The 23,261-nt window shown below is 38.5% G+C and overlaps 1 protein-coding gene across 1 annotated transcript; it reads left to right on the top strand.

Annotated features, from left to right (window-relative positions):
- The first annotated feature begins 570 nt into the window (after window positions 1-570).
- Window positions 571-22,511, top strand: LOC121944814 (apoptosis-inducing factor 3). The gene is made up of 21 exons (XM_042488729.1): window positions 571-657; window positions 6,889-7,099; window positions 11,828-12,041; window positions 13,475-13,584; window positions 13,831-13,940; window positions 14,045-14,089; window positions 14,173-14,269; window positions 14,392-14,504; window positions 14,842-14,928; window positions 15,040-15,131; window positions 15,227-15,357; window positions 17,527-17,642; window positions 17,818-17,889; window positions 18,787-18,850; window positions 19,674-19,750; window positions 19,851-19,968; window positions 20,075-20,173; window positions 20,378-20,453; window positions 20,593-20,697; window positions 21,530-21,550; window positions 21,681-22,511. Exons 2-21 carry the CDS (start codon window positions 7,069-7,071, stop codon window positions 21,721-21,723), a joined length of 1,821 nt encoding a protein of 606 aa, XP_042344663.1. The 5' UTR covers window positions 571-657; window positions 6,889-7,068; the 3' UTR covers window positions 21,724-22,511.
- Window positions 22,512-23,261: the final 750 nt, after the last annotated feature.

Genomic DNA, 23,261 nt, shown 5'->3' with positions numbered 1-23,261 from the left:
TGCATGCACAGTAAGCAGGCTGTGTAATAAGTGGGCAGTCAGACTAGGCAGTGCAGCAGGGAGGGCAGCAAGTCTTTGATCAGGCTTAACTGGCAAGTCAGGTCTTTGACATCTGAAGGCGAGGCTGAAAGGGTCCGAACAGAAAAGCAAGCAGCTTCTAGGAGAGAGAGAGAGAGAGAGAGAGAGTTTGGGAGGCAGAGAGGAGGGGCGAGCAGGACGAGAGCAGGGAACGGTGAGAATTCATGCTGTGTTAGCATCCCCTCAGCAACTCCATCAATACTGCATACAGCTGAGAAACTGGCAAAGGTCCTGCGTGCTGCATTTTCAGGCTCGGCCAGGAAAAGAGAGCAACTCCCACGACTGGTCTGTTCTGCTGCTGGAGGGGGGCTCTGTGAGGGGCAGAGCGCGCACGCACACACACACACACACACACACACACACACACTCTCACTTGAGCCTCTGCTGCATCGCGAGGCAGAAGAGTGGAGGAGGGTACGGAGGGACGCATTGACTGGGAATACACTAGTGGACAGAGCCAATCCCGGAGAGGGACAGGATTTTTAGGAGACTCGTGCTAATATGCTACCGTGCTCCGCAGGGGAAGCTGAGCGCCAGGGAGTTTGACAGGATCTTAGTGCACCTGCTCCATGCACACTGGTAAGCTTAATTTTTTCTTTTACATTTAAAGAAATATAGCTCTGTATTACAACTTGCCAAAAGACTGTGTTTATGTGATGCTCTGTGTATAGTCAGACTTATTTTGCCTGTGTTTGTGCGTTTTGGGCACACACAGTAGGCGACTTGTGTGGAAGTTGTTTGCTCTTCCAGATCTTCCCTGGAGAACCATGTACAGTCACGCACCATATAAAACTGAAATCACAATATCAGAAACTCAGAGCAGCAGTGCACAGTAGATTTTAATTTAAGGCTCTGTGATGTTACACATGTAAAATAAGACCATCTACAGCACTGGTTAATTTTTAATAGTTGGTATGTCAGCAACTCTTTAGAAATCTGGGAGAAAATGAAATATTACACAATAAGTTTCACATGTGTTTTTGTTTGTGTGTGTGTGTGCATGCTGAGAAACCAGTCAATAACAGAATTGTTAAAAAGAAAGCACAGCTCCTCAGTGGGGGTGTACACCCCTCTGTAAACCACCACAATTCTAGTTTTCCATGACATCATGGAGAGGTTATCACTCAAAGCAGCAGCAAAATGACCTGATAGATGCTGGTAGTGCCATTGTTTACCAGCTCTAGCTTCACAGAGGAATATAATGTGCAGAATGTTAAGTTTGGGTCGACTTTTTACAGAAAAACTGGATAAAATAATGCAAATTTTTCTCCTCAGAGAAGTCCTCTTGAGTGCCACAACAATGCTGAATGACGGTATAATCTTTGTTTTCCAGAGCCACGTGGCGTCTATGTATTATACATACTAAACACTGAAGGTTTGTTTTTGAATTCCATTTAAAGCTTAACTATATAACCTCTGTAGCATGTTTAAACATGGTTGAGACCTAAGAGGTTATATCCCATCCTTTATATTTTCTTATACTCACACTTTAGATACTGTTTATGAAGCTCTTGTTAGCTCTCACAATCTTGCCTGTAATGTGTCAATACCATTTATCTACAAGCAAAAAATACAACATTCTCAGAAACCCAGTCACGAATGGTGTGAATGAACTTCTTCACAATGTGTGATTGTGTCACGTACTAGAGCCTCTTAATGGAGATTGTGGTTTACTGTAATCCACTCTTTATTCTTTTATAGTTTGGACACATAGGCGTTGGAATAAATAGAAATTAATCAAAAGCCTCTTGGCATTTTGGGAGGACATTCTGATGACTCAGCTGATGAGGGTGCACAAATCTTACTCCAAAAACATGTATTGAAACATGTGTCTCTTTCTATTGTGAACAAGCACAATAAAAATGCAGAAATAAGATCTTTATTACATCTTGTATACAATACTGTTTGCAATGAATGCTTCATTAAAGGAATTCTTACCCACAAAATGACCATTTGTATTAATCATGCAGTGTTACCTTGAATTTTTGAAGAAAACCTTACATATTTAATGGAAAGTGAAACTTATCTAAGCCCTCTTCAAAACCAGATTCTAGTACAAAGCGTTTGTTTTTTGTTTTTTTAGGAGAAAATGCATGTGTTTAAGGAAGTAGCAAGCATACAACTGGATAAAACTTGAATAAGACTGCATGACTGGTGTGAGAGTTTGTAAATGGATGTTTTGAGATAATTTTGCTGTTGTTTGACGTCGTCTCCAATCAGTCAATCAATAAGTCAATATGTTAGTTGTTTGCAGAGTAATACAACATGACTAATTGATTTAGAAATGGTTGTTTGTTGGTCAGGTATTCATTTAAGCTGTCAGTAAACAAAATAGATAACCAGTAAGAGCCTTGTGAGAGAGCACTTTTACCCAACAGCTTACGCAATCAGGGGATGATTCCTTGGTCTTATCTTTGTATTTCACAAACCAGGAAAACGAGCAAACTGTGGGTGAGGCGAAGAGGTGTGGTCAAATATTAAGGGTTCAGGTAGATCGTTTATCAGCTGAGGATCAGAGAGACCTAATCGTTAACTACAGGCTTACATACCTGTAAAGCAAGTGTTTGAATGAAACAGAAACCACCAATTAAGATGGCTGGAGCGATGGGTGGATTATGAGACAATGGGCCCTTGGGCATAGACATGCAAAAGGCCACACCAACTCTCCTACAAAGTGGCAAAACTCACAGACGTTGTGGTAGGTTCTGTGCGTTTTTTGTTGTTTTGCATATTTTTGTAGTCCTCTTGTGTCCCCTTGTGGTTGTTTTGTGTCTCTTTGTGGTCATTTTTCTCTTTGCAGCTATGTTTGTAGTCAATGTCACTTTGTACTCATTTTATGTCTTTTTCAGTTAATTGTGTGTCTAAATTTGACATTTTGTGGCTCTTTATAGTCATTTTGTGCCTCCTATTGCTTGTTTCGTGTCTCTTTGTGGATACTTTTTCTCTTTGTAGTCTGTGTCTTTTTCAGTAGTTTTGTGCCTGAACATGGTTGTTTTGCCACTTTTTGTAGTTATTTTGAGTCTCTTTGGGGTTGTTTTGCCCCTTTTTGTAATCATTTGTGTCTCCTGGTGGTTTTGCCCCTTTTTGTAGTTATTGTGTTTACTTTTGGGGCCATTTTGAGGCAATATTTGTCATTTTGTGTCTCTTTATTGTCATTTTGTGTCTCCTTGTGGTTGTTTTGTGTCTCTTTATGACCTTCTTCTTTGTAGTCATTTTGTGTCTCTTTCAGTAGTTTTGTGCCTTTTTGTGGTTGTTTTGCCCCCTTTTTTTGTTATTTTTTGTCTTTTTGTAGTCATTTTAATTTGAGTGACATTTGTAGGTGAAGGTCACAGGGGGGACCCTAACATTTTGGGACCTGGCTCTAATCAATTCATGGCTGGAGGTGAACTAGCATTGAACTAGCAGCTCTTCTTTTGTTCAGGTGGTGCTGCAAATCCTTTTTTAATAGTGGATCAGGTGTGTCACTGGCTGGGAGAAACATGGGATATTTGCTGTATCCCTGAATTACACAGCGATGGTCTTCAGCTGCGAGAAGAGGAGGAGGAGGAGATCTTTCTAGATGTAGAGAATGATGCCCCTTTATAACAATGTTCATCATTGTAGAACAATAACATCACTTACAGAAAAGTTTTGTTTTGAGGGTTGAGTCCAGTTTTGAGAGACACATGTGACTATGGTGTTCCACATTTTTTTTTTTTTACTCGCGGTCAGTTTATAGATCGACCTCTTTACCACCAGCCAGGAGCTGCAATTTGCTAATTCTCCCCTCCAGCATTCCAGTAACAGGTATTACATTTGTAGGGAAGTGAGTGAAACTGACAGCTTGTTTGCAGGCAGGATTATTAGCACTGCTTGGGGACAGGCCCAACAGCAAGAGAGCGGGATCTGCGTCATATGTTGTGAGTACCAAATCTGCTTAACCTACTTTAGTTTTGCACAAAATATCTTGGTGCTTGCTGGGACACCGGGATGGCAGCTCTTTGCGATCCAATTTGTTGTTCATCAAAATTTCAGCGGTGACAAATTATTAAAGTGGCAACATGTGAGGCTGAAGTCTTCTCTCTTTAGGAAGTGATTAGATATGTTGCTCTCTATTTTTAGTGAAACACACATCAGAGGCTTTGTTGTGTTAGCATGCCTTATAAATGAATGCAGGAAATTGTATATTTGGAGGTAAATGTGGACCAAAAAGACACTTCGTGGAGATGCTCAATTTTAAAATTCTGACATGATATTAGAGCCAAAAATCATCATTGGCTTCAGTTTATTTTTTGACTTTACCTTAGTTCCCACAATAATTGTTCAGTGGTATATGTCTCAAACAAACAGTGGTCAGAAGGGTTCGTAAAAGTCCAAACAGAACAGTGGAAAATGCTTCATTGCAAGTTTTTTTTCTTTTTTTTATGTTCCTGCAGTCTCCAAGTCAATAGCTAAGAGAGCATTTATGTTTAAAGCTCCTACTGACTGGAATAATCTTTATGTAAATATTCAGTCCTTATAATCTTTCCACTTGTTCAAAGATGCCTTGTCTTCTTACTATAGGATCAGCTCTACATGTCCAGAATAACGACTCTGAGTTTGTTTACTTATGTTTTACAACTATATTACTTAATCTTAATAAATAAGTTCCAACAACTTCAAGGCCTGTATTCAAAATGAAAAAATCGACGCAATTACACACCCTATGTTGCATTAAAGTAAAGAAGAAAACACAAAGAATCCAAAAAATAGATACAATTCTCAATGAATTGTAGTCAGAGAGGTCTGCCTTTAACAACAGCAACATATATCCAAACATATGTTTCCTAACTCTCACACAACTGATGCAGTATAATCCAAGTCTCGTTTATCCAGCTTTATGTTCAGCACTTTCAAAACCTTGCAAAAACCTTACTATATAAAAACAGTTCTGCATAAACTGTGCCTGTGCTGAAATGCTTGAGCAAGATGAGTAATTGGTACACCTATGGTTATTTGAATGATGAAGTATTACTTTAAATGTAACTATTGGCATATGATATACATGATATACTAAAAGCATCAAAAGCAAAAGTATTTGTTCTGCCGAAAAAACGTATTAGATTAATGATACTGGTGCATCAGTTTTACTGTTGCATGATTTAGATCAGACAGTTTAGTCCAGCGTCCTCAAAGGGTCACAAGATCAATCAGAGGGGCTGTGAGATGATGAGATGATCAGAGAGGAAATAATTAAATCATAAACCTCTGAAATATCACAAATAGCCCCAGTTATACACGTTTTTATGTTTCATGTTTTATGTTTGAGGTCACAGGCCAAAAATGTTAAGAATCACTGATTTCAGTTTCAACAAAGTGCTGAAATTGTTATTTATTTCATTTTATTTCATTCATTTCATCTAAAATCTTAATCAGTCAAGTCGAGTAATTATATCTGTCAAATAACTGCAGAAAGAAATCTTGGTTTTTCCCCTTTAAATGTGGAGATGAATAAAGTAAAATCATATTTAAGTACATGGGTGAATGTGCATAGTTACTTTGACCCACTGCAAACAAACACATGATTTAGGCACAACAACTCAATCTCAGCTTCAGAGTTGTGTCCAGTCAGAGATCTTTCCATTTCTCATTTGTTCTCAGGAGCGTTTTCTAAGCAGCGCTCCATTCAACGCTGCACACTTTTTTTCTGAAGTTCAAGGACATTAAGATGTGCTCAGAATATCAAGCAGTCCTTTTGCTTGTACCTCAAAAGGATAATTTGGTGATGGATTGCACCGTGTTGAGCGATACACCTGCCACCCCGGGTCCACTCAGATTCATAGCAGCCAGTGCTCTGTGAGTAACTAAGTAACTACTGTATGTGTGGGTGAAATACCAGTGCTGGCAGAAATGTGAGGGCAACGTGGCAACAAAACAAGGGGGATTTTGAAACTCAAGGGGCCCCTGCTTCCCTTTAAAGCGCAGTGTGACGAGAAAGTTAATAGGTGTCGGAGTCCTGTTAATATTTAACGGTTTCCCATGCAATATGCATGAACAAAGGTAACAATGTGTGTGGAAATGTTCCTAATTAACACAATTGCTTCCTTTTTACAAGCACTTACATGTTATATAGACACACACACACACACAGAATAATCTAATAGTCTGATCCTCACTCATTCAGACACAAGAGCAGCGTCATGACAAATAACACAAACACTGTTAGTGACTGACTTGTTAGAGGACCCAGGACCATAAAAAAAAGTATGGAGAGAAATGGGGGTTAGATGACTTGTCAATTTGACGGACAAAATTGGAAATAAAAAACTAAAATTCAAAACTTAAGAACAGACATCTGAGGAATGTTTTTTTGGCATGATCACCTTTTAAACTGATCCAAAATAAAAACCAGAATAGCTAGAGCAAAAAAGCTATGGCTTCTGTCTTCCCCATCATTATGTCATGACCTAAAGTTACCTTACCTTACATGCGATGCAGATGTGGTAAAAACACATGGTGGAGCCAGTATTTCTTTGTTCTGTATTAATCTAAAATAGAAGCCATAATAACGAGAACATTAATTCATTTTACAGCAGAAAGCTTTTGTCTCCTGTATCATCATGTAGTATGGTCATAATGACATCATCGAGTTACATTACATGCAGTGCAAAACGCGCTGTGGTACCAGAGGTATAATAAAACGCCTTTGCATTCTGCTCATCAAACGTTTATATGAAGAACTAAAAAGTATACGTAGTTCAGAAAACTTTTCTCAACAAAACACACAAAGATCAAAGAACAAATATCTGTGTGGTGTTTGTAATGTTGACTGTGTTGTTCTCTCTGATGCAGGTTATGTGGAGGAGCTGACGTGTGCGATGGCCAGCCTGGACCTGCAGGTTCTCATACACACAGCTCTGTGTTATCGTTACCTTTCAAACAAGCAGCCCAGCCCAAAGATCTGACCGCACCCCTCCTCCCTCTCCCCCCTCCCTCCCTCTCCCCTGGGTGTCCCTCATTCCTGGGCCCACCATGGGAGGATGCTTCTCCAAACCCAAACCAGGTAAACAATATGTTTCCGTGTCACTATCAGGGGCAGGTTAGTTTAGTTTCAAAGAAAGTGTACACCAAAGAAGTGACAGGTTGTGCAGGTGAGCAGTCGTGGAAGTGAAGTTAAAAAGGTGTTGACACACAGTCATGGCATTTTGTATATGTTGTTGTTTTATGTTGTACAGGATTACATAGTATTGTAAAGTGTTCAAGTTATTTTGTCCACCCCGTAGCTGCTTTTAGCTGATCCTGCTTTTAGTATTTCAAGAGAGGCAGGGTAATATGGTTGTGCCTGCAAAATTAATAATAAGATATAATGATCAAAGTTAACAGCAACAGTTGCATAATATAAGTAAACTCTTTTTATTTGTATGAATATTAGCTTAAATTATGCAACTTTAAGAGCTTTCTATGATTCAGCTGGAGTTCTTACTAGAATTTCTGACTCGATACTGACACCCAGAAAAATACTCGCTACCCAATACCATTGCTATACCACAGGGAAAAAAATGGCAAAAAATGAATAGGCATAAAAAATAAATATTTTTAATTATGATAAGAACAATACAAACAAGAAAAAAAAAATTCTGTGCTTCCGGCAACTTGGCGCCATATTTTGAAGATCAAATAGTTGTTGGGGCAGACTGCGAGTGTTTCTGTCTAGTTGCAGGTTGACTTTTCTCAGTTTCAATCTGGGACTTTAAGAGAAACATAATACTTTTCAGACACAAATAAGAGTGTCAACTTATAAAATTAACACTGCTGATTAATGTTGCAGATAGGCAGGACTGAGAACATTGGCTACTTAGCTGGCACAATAATATAAGTAATTTTATTATTGTTGTTAGCTGCTAGTTTAATGATAGCATAAGAGACGGCTAATGTGGCTGTCAGCTAACGGCAAATAATTAAATGGCTAACTTTAATGTGTTCTAATACTTAATACTGGTGTTGCGGACAATAGCTGACGTATTCAGCTGCTTGTAAGGGGAGCGTCTGTGTGCCTGCCTGTCTGAAGCGGTGCTGTGTGTGCAGTTGTATGTCAATGAGGAGGCGGAGAAGGCACTGCTGGTATTGTTACTGTTTTAAATCAGTATCATATCCAATAGTAACAGTTAGTATCTGAGTACCCATGCTGAGCTCAGCAGTGTTGCCTGCACACGACTCTTAACATGGAAGTGGCTCAGCGGTGGCTAGTAGCTAATGGTACTAACAGCGCAAACAGTGCTAACAACACCAACGGTGCTAACAGAGCTAACGATTTTAACCCATGGGGGAACCGGACTTTGGGAGATTGTTAGCGGTAACGTCTGTGTGAACGCAGTGCAGAGCGGTGGCGATTAGCACCAGTGGGATAGCCTACACACACAGGGACTCACATGTTGTAGCCGGATTGGCTACCACAATAATAAACAAAGAAGCTCAGATTACAACGTAGACAGAGGTAGTGTGAAATCAATCTCTGCCCAGGACGCCATTACTCCGCTATATCTTTACATAACAAATAACTATTTGCTGCTATATTAGTATACTAAATGTATCATAGAGAACCTTTGATTAACCTGTTTTCTTAGTGTTACTCAGAAACATTAATTTGTTCACCAGACATTTGTAGAACAAGATAACAACATATTATCCCATTATTGTTCTACTAAAAAATCAATAAGTTATGGGATTGAATTATGGCTCAGCCCTAAGTTGCTGTATTGTCTACAGCTGGATTTCTAATTTGTACAAAAATGTAAACTTGAGTTGAATTCTGTTGAGTATTTCAGTTTAATTTTAAAAAGTGGCTTCTCATGTAGAGATGATGCTCAGTTACATAGAAATATAATACGCTGATTTATTTACAGTATTCTGTTTGATTCCAGTTGAAATACTTTATTGTTTATACAGGAAAGATACTCTGTACATCAGTTATGTTTACATTGTCTGTAAATCTACCAGAAGTGACATGTTTGTATAATGTACTGTTTCCATGGAGAGACCAGTGAGTTGTTGTTAAAAGATATATTTTTAGACAGTTTGTTCAGATTGAATCATTGTTAAAGCTACCTACCTCCTCCAAATCCTGTTACATGTCATTGCATATCCAGCCTCCTCTGTTTGCACTATAGTGTTTCGTGTGGGAGGAATTTTAATGCTCTCTGTGGCATATTTGGTCAAGAGGATTACATACTGAGACAAGAATATCAGAATATGACACTGTTTGTGTCTGTATCCATATCAGTGTTAGCATAGCTCAGAGATTAGCTATCATGCTTTATAGCACTCTTACAGGTGATAATAACACACTGTAGCTTCAATGCGGGTGTTTGGAGACACAAGCTTTGAGATCAAATCATCTGTTCAGTGCATCATGTGGCGTTTAATGAGATGATGAGGAACTACAGTAGTCATCTGTATACAAATGATTGATGTAAGGCTGCTGACTGTAATTAGTCAGTGTTTATGATCTACTAACAATCCAAAACAAATCAAACTCAACAAGAATATCACAGTAAAATAAAAACCAAACCAAACTGCTGGTTGTCTCTCCCACTCTGTAAGCTCTATGGCTCTGTGTCTGTGGACCGCCTAAAATAACATAATTAACACTTTAAGTGTACTAAACAGTTCTGTTTGTGTTATAGGTTTTGAACCATGGAAATTTTATCATGGGTCCATGAAAAGTCATAAAAAAATGGCCATGAAAATGTGTGGGTACCAGAACATCACATTAATAATAAATTGTATTTGATATATTTGACTTTCCAAAAAGAATTTAAAGTAGCCTATTTTAAAACCACAAAAATTAGGTAAAGGGAAGTCTGAGATATAAATCATAACTCCCCCTGAATATACAGTCAATATGTATAGCTGTATCTTTAAGTGTAAGTGGGAGTCAATTGGCACAATAACAAGATGTACGAGGGAGAGAGAGCTTGTACACTTGGCTTACTGCCGACTTCATTTGCATCAAAATATGAGGAAATACAGAAAGGCTACAAACACTTTGAAAATATGCATAAGGATCTTAACACCATCTGCTCACTCATGCCTAAATAAAAGTGTTATCCTCGTAAAAGCTCTAAACACTGAAAAGATCAAAATAAAAGCATTATAGAAAATATTTTGTTACACATTTCACACCAGATAACCTTTAAGTACTGATTAAATGAAGCATCAGTGTGGTGATGTCCCATTTAGCAGCAGATATTTCAGCAGCATCTAGAGATTCTCTTCAGCTGTGGAAAGCTTTCTCTTTCTTTTCTCATGCAATTGCTGCTCACTATTATGATTTTCCATTGATTTTAATTAAGACTTGCTCAGCAGGAGAAAATTCCAGCCAGATTACTGTGTAAGAACCGGATGATCAGCACATTTTTCCAGCCGAACAGATAAAGCCTGCTGCAGTGAAAAAGGAGTTACACAACTGTTTCTTAATGTGTAGATATAGAAGCCCAACAGCAGCGCGCATCAAATGCCCTCAAAGAAAACTTAACTCCAACACTGTGTTACAGTCTGTTTTCTTAAATCAAGAAAACAAAATACTGCGATTTTTATTTGAGTTTATGTCCGATTCCTTAAAAGTCTCATATTTTCAAGTTTCGGAAGTAAATGGACAAATTGAAATGTGATTGAGTGACTTTGATTTGTTTTAATATGAAAATATGCTTTTTTTTAAAAAAAAAAAAATCTCTTTCTCTTTTTTGCCTAAGTTTATAGTTATGAAATAAAGGTTGATTGCTTATTGTTCCCTGTAGGCCTGGCCTCACTATGCAATTCTGTCTGCTGGTGCGTACAAAGTCCCGGGAAAATGAAGGCTCAATTACAGCACAAAGTAACTGTATTTGTATCCGTAGCTTTTCAACCAACAAAATTATCTGTATCCATAATCTTTACTCGGCATGGGCGGGGTTAAACTGACAGTGAGTGGCACTTAAATCAAAAAGGGATGGGGTATCACTAGACGGTACTTTAACCCTGAAATTGATATGGCTAGATCAGAAGTTGCTATAATTATTATTTATTATATTAAGAACAATATCATGATTGAGCTTCTGATCATTTTTGATCCCAAGAGACTGAATACAGGGACACAAAGTTGTCTGTTTAATATGTAAATTTAATGGCAAAACATTGAGCAAAATGCCCCAATATTTGTGGATTTTCCACACCATATTACTAGCAAATCTAGTGTGAATATTATTTAGGAATGTAAAGTATTTTTGGCACTGCTCTGCAAAAGGGTATTTTGGGAACATTTTGGTGCATGACTGAATTCCTGCTGTTTCAAAGACAAAGGGCGTTGTATTTAAATAGAGATTTTGTAATCTGTTTTTGTATTGAATTTGGACATTTGAATGACACCTGTAAATATGCTACTCACTAAGAAGTATGAAGGAAAAGAAAAGAAGACAAGGTTGCCCTCACACACGTCTCTCTTCACCTGTTTCCTGCTTTCATTTGTTTCAGTTGTTGAGATGTCAGATTCAGTTTGTCCCAAAACTGTAGATGTCTCTCATTGCTGAAAGGCAAATTACTCTTCCAAAGCAATGAAGACAGATAGTATAAAATAATATATGACAGGTATACAGGATTATTAATTGCAATCCACTGGTGAATAGTGGCAATATTAGTCTGCCAATATTACTTAAATGTCCATTTGAAAGCTTCACAGCATCGTTTCACTGCACTGCAGGTGTTCAGTCATGCATTTTCAGACATTTTCTAAGTGAGACATGTCTGTGTTGTGCAGTTGAAGTTAAAGTGGAACTCTCTCTCCTGGAAAAAGAAAAAGAGGTAGACGGGCTGTCACCTAATGGCAAAGCGAGTCCCTTCGCTGACTGCAGACCTAACGGGGCCCTGGGACACGGCTCCGACGATGATTCCACCCCGCTCCCCCTCTACCACAAACCACGGGACTATGTGGAGGCCTCCGTCTGTCATGTCAAAGATCTGGAAAATGGACAGTAAGGAAATGAAAAATACAACTTATTTTTTTCAATACTCCAAAAACGCCTACATATACATGCACACTTATGTGAAGGTCATAAGTTGTTGTGTACTATGATGATGCACATGATACAAATGTTAAAGTGAGAAACACATTAGAGTGAAACGTCACTAGAGAGTGCAGAAAGAAGTAAAATCAAATCTTAAAGCGACAATTTGCTCAAAAACACAGTAAAACTTTTTTTTTCTTTATGGCCTCATCAGAGATACATTGGTGTGTCAGACACTGACACTGAGAGGCACCATTTAGCGGCGTATGAAACACCCCAGGTGACGACATTTGGTGACGCTCCAGGGCAACCATAAAGTGTATATGAAGATATATATAAAAAGCATATGTGAAGATATATTTAAAAAAGCGAGAAAAGTTTGCATGGTGTGTGTGTAAGGGAAGGTAGATGGATCAAACAAACTCCAGACTTTCAACTGGAGCCCATTGTTCGTGTACTGTGTGAAACCAAAAGTTAATCAAGTTCATAATAACGTATTGTTTTAATATGTGTAGCAAACTACACTGGTGACATATGTCACGACGTATGATGTATAACGTATAACTCATTACTCATAACAAAGCACTTATTTAAAGCCAAACCACATGCTTTTGGTGCCTCAATCTAAGGAAGTAAACCTGAAGGCAATAATTTTTTTTTTACCAATGTTCTAGTTGTATTATGAAAAAGACTATATGCATTTAATGAGCAGAAAATTAACATTTTCTGTAAAACAAAAGCTTGGTTTGATAAGAGGTGATGCATGTGACAAGAGTAAATCGACACGCTGTCCCTAAGTGTCCAAAATTGATGCAGCAGGGGTACATACCATATTTTGATGTAATGGACCACTCCCCAAGTGTCTGTATTTGATAAATTGGAAGTGAGATTGTGTTGGCAATTTTCGTAGCTTCCTCTCTGATGATTGCTGCTTACAGTCTAGCACCCTGTCATTAGTTTTTTATAAAGTGGCTGGCTTTATCTGTGTGCTACACCGAGAAAAATCCTGAACACAGCAAAATAATAAGAAAATCCAGGCAGAGAGCAGAGTTTACCGCCACACACTTTGATCAGAATTTATGATTGTAAGGAATTACTTCTCTATACATCTATGCATTGATTTTATAAGAAAATCCTGCCTAAAATGTCTATTAAAACAAAATTAACCATGTTTGACAATGATCCAGAATACATTACTTCCATGATTTTAATTGAATGTATTTGTGTTATCTGTTCATTTGATGTATTTGGTTCATTTTTGCTCCCAGAGTGTAGCTTAGATGGATGAAGATAAACCATATTTTTAGTTGTAGTTTTGAATGTTTCTTTGGTAGTATTTAATCATAAAACAGTCATGAATGCGCACAAGCATTTTTGTTTTGTTTTTTTGTATGTGACAGGATGCGAGAGGTTGACTTGGGAAGTGGCAGAGCTTTGTTGATCAAAGAACACGGGGAGTTCTCAGCCATGGCCCACAAGTGTCCGCACTATGGCGCACCCCTGGTTAAAGGTGAGTAATATATTGCACAAGTTTAACATTCTTTACAATATGTATGATCATACAATTGATATTCTTGTCATTTTTCATTCCCATTTATACATGGGACTCAAAACCACAGGAGCACAAACATAAAATGCAATAACAACAAAACAATGGCACGTGGCATGGCTAAAGTACTACAAATGCTACTTAAGCGAAGGACATTCTTCAAAAAAAACACCAAAGTTACAAATGTCTTTCAACCTTTCACTCCAGGTGTGCTGTCAAAAGGACACGTGCGCTGTCCATGGCACGGTGCGTGTTTCAATATTGCAACAGGTGACCTGGAGGACTTCCCTGGGCTGGACAGCCTGCCTACCTTCCAGGTGACCTTCCCCCCCTGGTGCTGTCTCCTAACACATTACCTGTCTTATCATGTCTCTAAGCACCATCAAAAAGTGTACACATCGCTCATGTCTGTTTGCTCCAGGTCAGAGTTGAAAAGGACAAGGTGATCATTCGTGCGAACAAGCAGGTAAAAAGAAAAAGAATGAGAAGAATTTATGCAGGAACATAAACGGACCCCCTGATTCATTTGAAATGCTTTTTTTTTTTCAGGCTCTTCAGTCACAGAAAAGGTCAAAGCCCATGGCCCGATGCTCAGCAGTCATTAACTCCAGCACAGGCTTCAGCCATGTTCTCATCATTGGCTCAGGTCAGTGTGTTTTTGTCTCTTTAACAACAAGAATCCAGCTTTGTTTGACTCTTATTATCAGCATCTTCCTTCTCTTTCTCTTACAATAATATTTTCCTCCTTTGTGGTGAACATACCCGCAGGTCCAGCAGGTCTGGTGTGTGCAGAGACACTGAGGCAAGAGGGCTTCACCGACCGCATCGTCATGTGCACCATGGACAGACATCCTCCATATGACAGGCCTAAACTGAGTAAGGTTTGTACACAGACCTTGAGCACATAAACTCAGACAGAACTGACTTTTGCCAAGAAAGTTATGTAACAGACTGCAGAGGTGCTGAAACAGGGGCTCTTGGGGGGAGCAGCTACAATTCACAGTAACAAAGATACAAAGAAAGTTGACTTGTTCAGAAGTAAACAGACACGACTGTAGCAAATATGATGCAATGTTTCAATTGCCATGAAAAGCTTGACATGAACTATTCACCTGCATAAATTTGTTGAGCTTTTGGAAAGATTGTTTTTTAATTAAGGGATATTTGCCTATTTATTGTTTTTTTGGATGTACTCAGCACTAACTTGCTGACCCTTAGTCCTTAGACAGCACAGCAGAGCAGCTGAGATTGCGCTCCATGGACTTCCTACAGGATCATGACATTGAACTGCTCACAGAGAAAGAGGTGAGAGGTGGTACCCTCAGATCAGTTAAGTAATTAATTGGATCCTGAACTATCCAATGCAAATTCCACAAAAATCCATGAACCTGTTTGACCTTGCCTTGCTTGCTTTAGGTTGTGGCGATAGATGTGAAAACACGATCCGTGACCTTTGAGGATGGCTTGCGGATGGAGTACAGGAAACTCTTTATTGCTACAGGAAGCAAGTAAAGAAACAACTTTTTTTTTCATGTGTCAGTTAAGAATATTATTAATTCATTGATAAAATGACATCACATTGCTTCTACTTCCTGTTTGAAAGACCCAAACCAATGATCTACAAAGGCAAAGATGTTAGGAACGTGTTTCACCTCAGGACACCAGAAGACGCCAACAGCATAGCAAGGCTGGCCAATAACAAGAACGCTGTGATTGTGGGCACATCATTTGTTGGTGAGAAATGTACACACAGATAAACACATTCTTCTCAATTGTGCTGATTATGATCTGTGACAAATTAAGGAAAAAAGAAAGTGAGTCAGTAAAGTGTTGCCGTGAAATCTGGGCTCGTATTTATTAAACCTACAATTTACACTTAAAACTTGCCAGTGTAGAAGTACTAAAGTGGCCAGGGTTCAAGTCTAGTCCCAGCTCTTTGCTGCAGATCATCCCCACTGACTTATAAAGAGAACTGGATACAACATTGGAGGCCAGCTGCCTTACATTCCTATTAAAGTTGTTCAGTGGTGCTTCAGGTCAAAAGAGACTTCCCGGGTATAAAATTACTTTCCCATCATTGGGCACATCTGCTGTCTTGAATGGGGATAAAATTATTTGATCATGCAGCTCTTTTAGACTTGTTATTGGACCGAATGGATCAAATTCTGATAGTGAAACAAACAGCATAAATCCCAAAAAGATGCCAACGACACTTAATATTCTGATGCATCTGCTAGTGGCCTATATTTGGTGCACAACAGACTCCTCGTCTGAGGGTGCTCTCACACGCGTAGTCAGGTTGATTTGGTCTGCACCAGGGTTCGATTAACAGCTTACACACAACAATCCGTACTAACTGTGCAAACGAAGTGGACCAAACAGTGTAGGTGTGAAAGAACCCTAAATCTGGGTCTGAATGAGGGTCAAACATGTACGACTAAATCTTTTGTATGTTTCCTTTAACACTAGCCATTTTGGTGCGCACTGCTCTTTCACAGGTCAAACAAGTGTAAGCTGTAGCAGTAGCACTAGTCTTGCATAGCCAGACCTATATTCACGGTTCATTTTAGCTCTGTGGCAGCACTGAAGTAAGCAGAAAAAGTGAAACCTAGCCAAAGCTGCAGTGGTGGGCGGGGTGTGAGACCAGATCCAGAATTTTTCAAAGAGGGAGAAAGAGTAGATCTGCTTCTGGCCCCTTTTCAGAGTTTTTTTTCGCCTTTTCTTTTTGTCCTATCTTTGTTAGAATAACCATGTGAAACAAAGTAGTAATCATAACAAAGTGTTTTTTGCCTCTGTGTAGGCTGTCAGTCTCATTCTTGTGAATGCAATATCTTAATAACACCTTGAGGGAATTTCTTCACATTTGACACAAACTTCCACCTGGACTCAATGATGAACTGATTATGGTGGTCAAAGGTCATTGTGACCTCATAAAGCATGTTTGTGGCCATAACTCTAAATATGACAAAATTTCACATGCATTTCTAATAGGATACAATGATAACAGTGATGGCATTTTATATTGAGAAGGTCAAATGTCAGCCTCACTGTGACATCATCATGTTCTGCAAAACACTTTTCTGGTCAAACTCAGTGGCATAGAAACAGAGGGGGTCACATTTGGTCAGATACTGAATTGGTAACACAAATCTTGGGTGTCTACCATGAAACTGTAGTGACTGCAGAGATCTTTTGTACTGTGCTTGAAGCATCCATGTTTTCATAGATATGGATGTAAACTGTAAGTGCAACTTGGTTTGCAGAGGCGTATGATGGCAGGGCAGTAATTGTAGTTACATATTTTAAAACTACCTCTGGAGGGGAACTCTAAACTTAAAGATCCAGTGTGTAGCATTTAGTGGCATCCAGCGGTGAGGATGCAGAACTGGAACTTCTCTTGTGTGCTAAGCATGTAGGAGAACTACTGTGGCCCTACCCAGCCAGTGTTTGATTTGTTCATTTTTGGCTACTATAGAACAACATTGCGGACCCCCTGTAAGAGGACCTGCTCCGTATCTAGATATAAAGTGCTCATTCTAAAGTAATAAAAATGCAATTTTTATTTTATAGGTGATTATAATCAAATAAAAAAACAGCCATGAATATTGTATACCATTTCTGAGAATAACTGTCCCTCTATCCTAGACACTGGACCTTTAAATTCAAAATTTTACTTTAAGCAGTGTGACACATATGAGCCCTGGTGACTATGAAAGCCATAACTTATGATTCACATCATTTTGATTCTCATTCAGTGACCAGTGACCTCATGCCCTGCAGGGAAGCATCTGTTATGTTTCTACATTCATTTATTCATTTTCTCTATATCATTTTGCATTAACTGCTACATACTGTATAATAACTGTATGCTGGTCATTTGTTGGTCATTTGTTGTGTTGTCAGGTATGGAAGTGGCTGCAGCTCTAACTGACAAGGCCCACTCAGTCTCTGTCATCGGGATCGAGGCAGTCCCCTTTAAAAAAGCTCTCGGGGAGAAAGTAGGGAAAGCCATAATGAAGGTAGATACACAGTCATCAGTTCTCTCTAGGGGAAGGAAAAAAATCCTGCTAGTTAAAATGCAAATTTTCTGGTCAATATCCTATTAACTACAAGAGAGAGCATAAATCTCCTCATGCAAATTCAGTTGTCTTGCAGTTTTCACATGTTGTCTGCGATGTGTTTTGTCATCTGCAGTTGTTCGAGGTAAACAGGGTGAAGTTCTACATGCTGAACGAGGTGTCAGAGATGATTGGCCATCATGGACAGGTATCCAGAAAGTGAGAGAAACAGCATGACATGATGCTCAGCAGCACCACCCTCTCTTATTTAATCTATGATGAAGATGAGTCACATAGAAAACATGAGAATATTAATCAAAATGAAAGCTGTCCTATATGTGTCAACTTTAAAGCCCCTGAAAATGTGGTGTAAAAGTACTTCTTTAAAACATTAATGAGAAATCATAATCAGAAATACGATCCACAGTTGTATAGGGACCTTTACAGTTGCTCTTATATGAAGGCATTGGGAAATCACAAGGAAAAAAAATAAGATGTCAAAATGCTGTATGTTTATATTGGTATATTATATAACATATATAAATATATAGAGACAAAATAGAAATATGAAATACATACAAATATGTGTTTCATACTACAATAATTACCCACAGTATAGGTAGACAGAAATAATTTAAAGATATATATATATATATAAAAATAAATAAACAAAAAAATGACTAAATGAGCAACTGAACATCAAAATGTATTATATTAGAATAAGATATATGAGAAAAATACAAATTAGATAAACGCATTCTTTCCACTTATACTGAATGTCCATAATAATGCACGCATTGTGTGAAGCATCAAGGTGTTAACAGTCAAAAGGTCTGTGTGTGCAAAAATCCTCATAAATTATTTCAAGAATTTAATTCAAAAGCTTCAAAACTCTCAGGGTGTGTTTGAACACACTTCATATAACCATATGGTCCACTAGACAACTGAAGAGTAAAAAACACTAAATTTTAGGACCTCGTCACTCAAAGTAAGAGACGGACAGAAAAAAGTCTTTAGGAGAAATCTCCTGAATAGACGTGTCAAAGATGTAATATTATGCACATTTACTACATGTCCTAGACATGTGTTTTCCCTGTTTACACAGCTGAAAGAGGTGGTACTGAAGAGTGGAAAAGTCCTGCGCGCAGACGTGTGTGTCATTGGAGCAGGTGATGTCAAAGATGATGCAAAATGTGACTTGTTTCAAATCTGTCCTCATTATCTGCAGTGACATTTAAAGGAATAGTTCACCCCAACATCAAAAATACCTATTTTCTGTGTTTTACTTGTTGTGCTATTTAGAAATCTGGATTATTTTGGTGTCAGCTGCCGAGTGCCGGAGATATCGACCGTAGAGAGGTCTGCCTTCTCTCCAGTAGAAAATAGATGACAGCTGGCTTGTTGTACTCAAAATGGCAAAAAATATATTTTAAAAGCTCAACAGCCATATCTCTTTCCAAAAATTATGAGCCAGTTATTAAAGATGATCCAAAGACCTCGTTGTTAGCAGTTTCATGTAGGAACTATTTTCTTTAACTTAACTATAGCTGTCAATAGAAGGAAGTGTGCATCAACTCATGGACGAGAGGCTCCTGCTGTCAGAATGCACGCTTCCTTCTGCATGATTAGGGTTGGCAGTGTAGTTTGGTAGAAAGAAAAATAGTTTCTACATGAAACTGCTCACAACAAGGTCTGTGGATTATCTTTAAGCTGGTCATGATTTCTGGAAAGAGACATTGCTGTTAAGTTTTTCAAATTCAAGTTTTCTTTGAGCACCACAAGCAGAGTTCCATCTAGCCTACGGCCGATATCTCTAACACTCTGCAACTCAGAACAAAACGATATAGATTGATAAACAGCACTACAGGTAAGAGGAAAAAAGTTTTGTTGTTGTTTTTGGGCTAAATTGTCCCTTTAATTACAGCAGGTGATGAAACTCCCTTTTGATAAATTGCAGCTCCATTTTTCCGTATTTTCTCTTGTGCATCTCAGGAAGTGTTCCTGCAACAGGCTTCCTGAAACAGAGCGGCATCCACATGGACTCCAAAGGCTTCATCACTGTTAACAAGGTATTTTAAATGCAATTTTGAATGCATTTTTTTTTTGAAAAGCCTGAAGACTAAGTGAAAGTGTTTTATCCCAAACTTACTCCTCTAAACTTTCTCCCAGATGATGCAGACAAATGCAGACGGGGTCTTTGCTGGAGGGGATGTGGTGGTGTTTCCTTTCCCTCCACGAAATAACAAGAAAGTGAACATCCCTCACTGGCAAATGGCTCATGTACATGGTGAGTATGCGTGATCCTGACTGTATCTACGCACCTGTGATGATTTATGTGTGATTTATGCACCTAAAGACGAGCATGTAAATGTTTTTTTTAACCTCGCTGACAGGAAGGGTGGCAGCTCTCAGCATGATGGGCAGAGCCACTGAGATCAAAACTGTGCCTTACTTCTGGTCAGCCATGTTTGGGAAGACCATACGCTATGCAGGTAGGCAGGCTCTCCATCTGTCTCTGGTTTGAAGAGTTTATTTTGAGACAAGAGAAAGATCAGAGGTTGAGTGTAGTTACCACACTGCCATCTAGCTGTACAGATAAAAAGAAAGACCTAAAACTGAGAGACTGAATCAGACTGTTTTTCTTGTTGCCCTTGACAAATAAACTCACATATGTATAAAATGTACTGTTTGTAAAGGTTATGGTGATGGATTTGATGATGTCATTATACAAGGAGATCTGGATGAATTGAGGTTTGTGGCGTTTTACACCAGGTACGTTTTATTTTTCATAATAATCTTAAGTAAACAGAAAATGCACACAAATATTTGGTCATAAACTGTGTTATTTTAAGTCTTAAATTGTGCCTCCCCGTCCAGTTTCTAACTGTTTCCTCCTCTTGTCCATCTATAGGGGTGAGGAGGTGGTTGCTGTTGCCAGCATGAACTATGATCCCATTGTATCCCGTGTGGCAGAGGTCTTAGGGTCCGGAAAGACGATTAAGAAACGAGATGTGGAGTAAGTCCCCTTTCAAGCCTTAAATCTGGTCCCAGTTACAATAGCTGTTATGTTCTTTAGGTTTTCTCAGGTTTTACTGTGAAGAAAAACATGACAAATGTTATCACTGACAGTAAACACATCGAGTCGTTGAGCTTGTGACTTTGATCACATGGAAAGTATTACAAGACTACAGCTTATCCAAACAACAAGTCAGAGTACCACAGAAAAATAACGCCAGTTGTTGCTTTACTAAATCATACAGTTATGCAATATTTTCGTTTAAAATGATTTCTGTGGATGTTCCCGGAAAAACAAACATTGTCATTTTGTTCTAATTATAGAAATAACCAGGACCAGGAAATTATATAGCTACATAGTTGTGTAGAGTTTATCATCAGCTATTAATGATTAATTAATTAATGATATTTTTGGATACTTTTCTAATGATCCTCTCCTCTTTTTTCAAACTAATTTTTAGGTAATTTTCTTATCACCTTTAACTAATTTCTTGCAGTTTGAGGGACATTTCTTGCTCAGCTGGTCATCGTTTTCTAACGAAATCAAACCAATTTGCTCAGGTTTCAAAGGGTCAAATAGCTTGTGAAAGTCGCAAAAACGCAGCACAAGAAAACCGAGATCAGTCCAGGTTTCAAGGGGTTAAGTTTGTATCTCATTAGCAAACTGGACTTGTAACATAAAGTGTTTCCACACTGATATCATGTTGCTGTGCTTGCATGCTTCATTGTTTCTGCATACATTTCTGCCTGTGCTGTCCCTGTGAATTTGACTGCAGTGTTCCTCATGTCTCTCGTGTCTTTCATTTCTGATAATGCAAACTCTAAATGTGAAGGATGTTAGCACGGCTCGGCAAGTATGGACAACTATGAGCTTTTTCTATCTTACATGTCACTCATATTGACCATGTGTAGGGAGCAGGTGACTTGATAATAATGCACGTGTGTGTGTTTGTGTATTTCACTGCATTTTTTCGGTATTTGCAGGACTGGAGACATTTCTTGGTTGATTGACAAAGGCTCTCAATGACTGACTTCACATCTGAAAGACAGACCTGAAGTTCACTGGACACCTCAATATGGACACTTATGGTGCTGAGACTCTGAGCAGCTATCCCGGTCTGGACACACACACACGCACACTCACACTCACACACATGCACACACTGGGGACAGGACTGTGTCTGTTGGAGACACGCTTTCCCTGAGGACGACACTGAAACTTTCTTCTGTTCCCAAGAGACACTTTAACGTGACAAACTGTCTTTTCTGACAATGTTGTTTCACAAACAAAGCAATATTGGATCCAGCCTCTGTGCTGCTGCAAGATGTATCTACCTGTACACTTTGTTTATAAGAAGCCAGGGATGGGCAATGGCATTTTTTTTGTACAAATAACATTGTATATAGCTATAATCCTGAATGCACTGTAACTAAATGAGAACATAGAATTTGAACTGAATTTTTCTAAGTTTTAAATATCAGCTTTGGTTGTATGCTCTCATACAGGCCTAAGATCTGCATGCTATAATTTACTCTAATAGGAGTTAAAAAATAAGTCCCTTAACAGAGAGTTTTCAGTGTAGATGCATCAGCAAACAAAGCTTGAATCTGCTAAAAACAAACCCTAAATGCAGCTTTAACAAACTCACTAACACACATGCAGCTTTAATTCGGAATAAATTATTTTTTTAGGTAACAGCATCTCCGTATTGGTTGCCTTGCTACTGTAGTAGATTGCACAAATGGAATTCAAATCATACTTCGTTCTAACACTAGTGCTTGCGCGATAGATTTGTGTAATTTCTAACAAATAGATGTCACCCCTTTAGACAAATCCTGTAGTAGTTTAAAGGAATACTTCACTCAGAAGTGATCATTTGTATGTCAGGTACTCATCATGGGTTATGCTGTATTCATGAAAAAAAAAAAAAAAAAAACATTTTTCTCACATGCCTCTGCGGTAAATGAAGAATCCAAAAATGGAGAAAATTCTTGATGAATTGAATTAAAGGGGTCCATCTTTAACGACAGGAAATCTTTATCAAAACATCCATTTACAAACTCTCACACAACTCGTGTAGTATAATCCAAGTCTCTTTGATCCAGTCGTATGCTCAGTACTTACCAAACAGGCCGTCCTCTCTGACAGGGAACTGAAGAAAGTGATCTGTTCTCTCTTTAAAGCCAGACTCCAATCGACAAAAGCAGTTATTTTAGCTTACTGAGTAAGGGGAGCTGCTGATTTGCCACTGTCTCAATCAGTTTGTGTTACTGTGTGACTTTAGTGAACTCACATTAATCCTTTAATTCATTTAAATCAAACAAAACCACAAAAATATGAACTGATCGAGGCAGAGGCAGACCAGCAGCTCCCATGCCCAGCGAGGTAAAATAATTTTTGTTAATGGAGTCTGACTTGGAAGAAAGCATAGATAAATTTCACTTTAGTCAAAAAGAGCTGTCTGTTTGGCAAGTACTGAGCATGTGACTGGACAAACAAAATATACTGCATGAGTTGTGTGACTTTGTTAATGGATGTTTTGATAAAAATTTTGCTGTTACATG

Source organism: Plectropomus leopardus, chromosome 6 (assembly GCF_008729295.1).
Source record: "Plectropomus leopardus isolate mb chromosome 6, YSFRI_Pleo_2.0, whole genome shotgun sequence".
Taxonomy (NCBI): domain Eukaryota; kingdom Metazoa; phylum Chordata; class Actinopteri; order Perciformes; family Serranidae; genus Plectropomus; species Plectropomus leopardus.
This window is presented reverse-complemented; position numbering and strand designations above follow the sequence as displayed.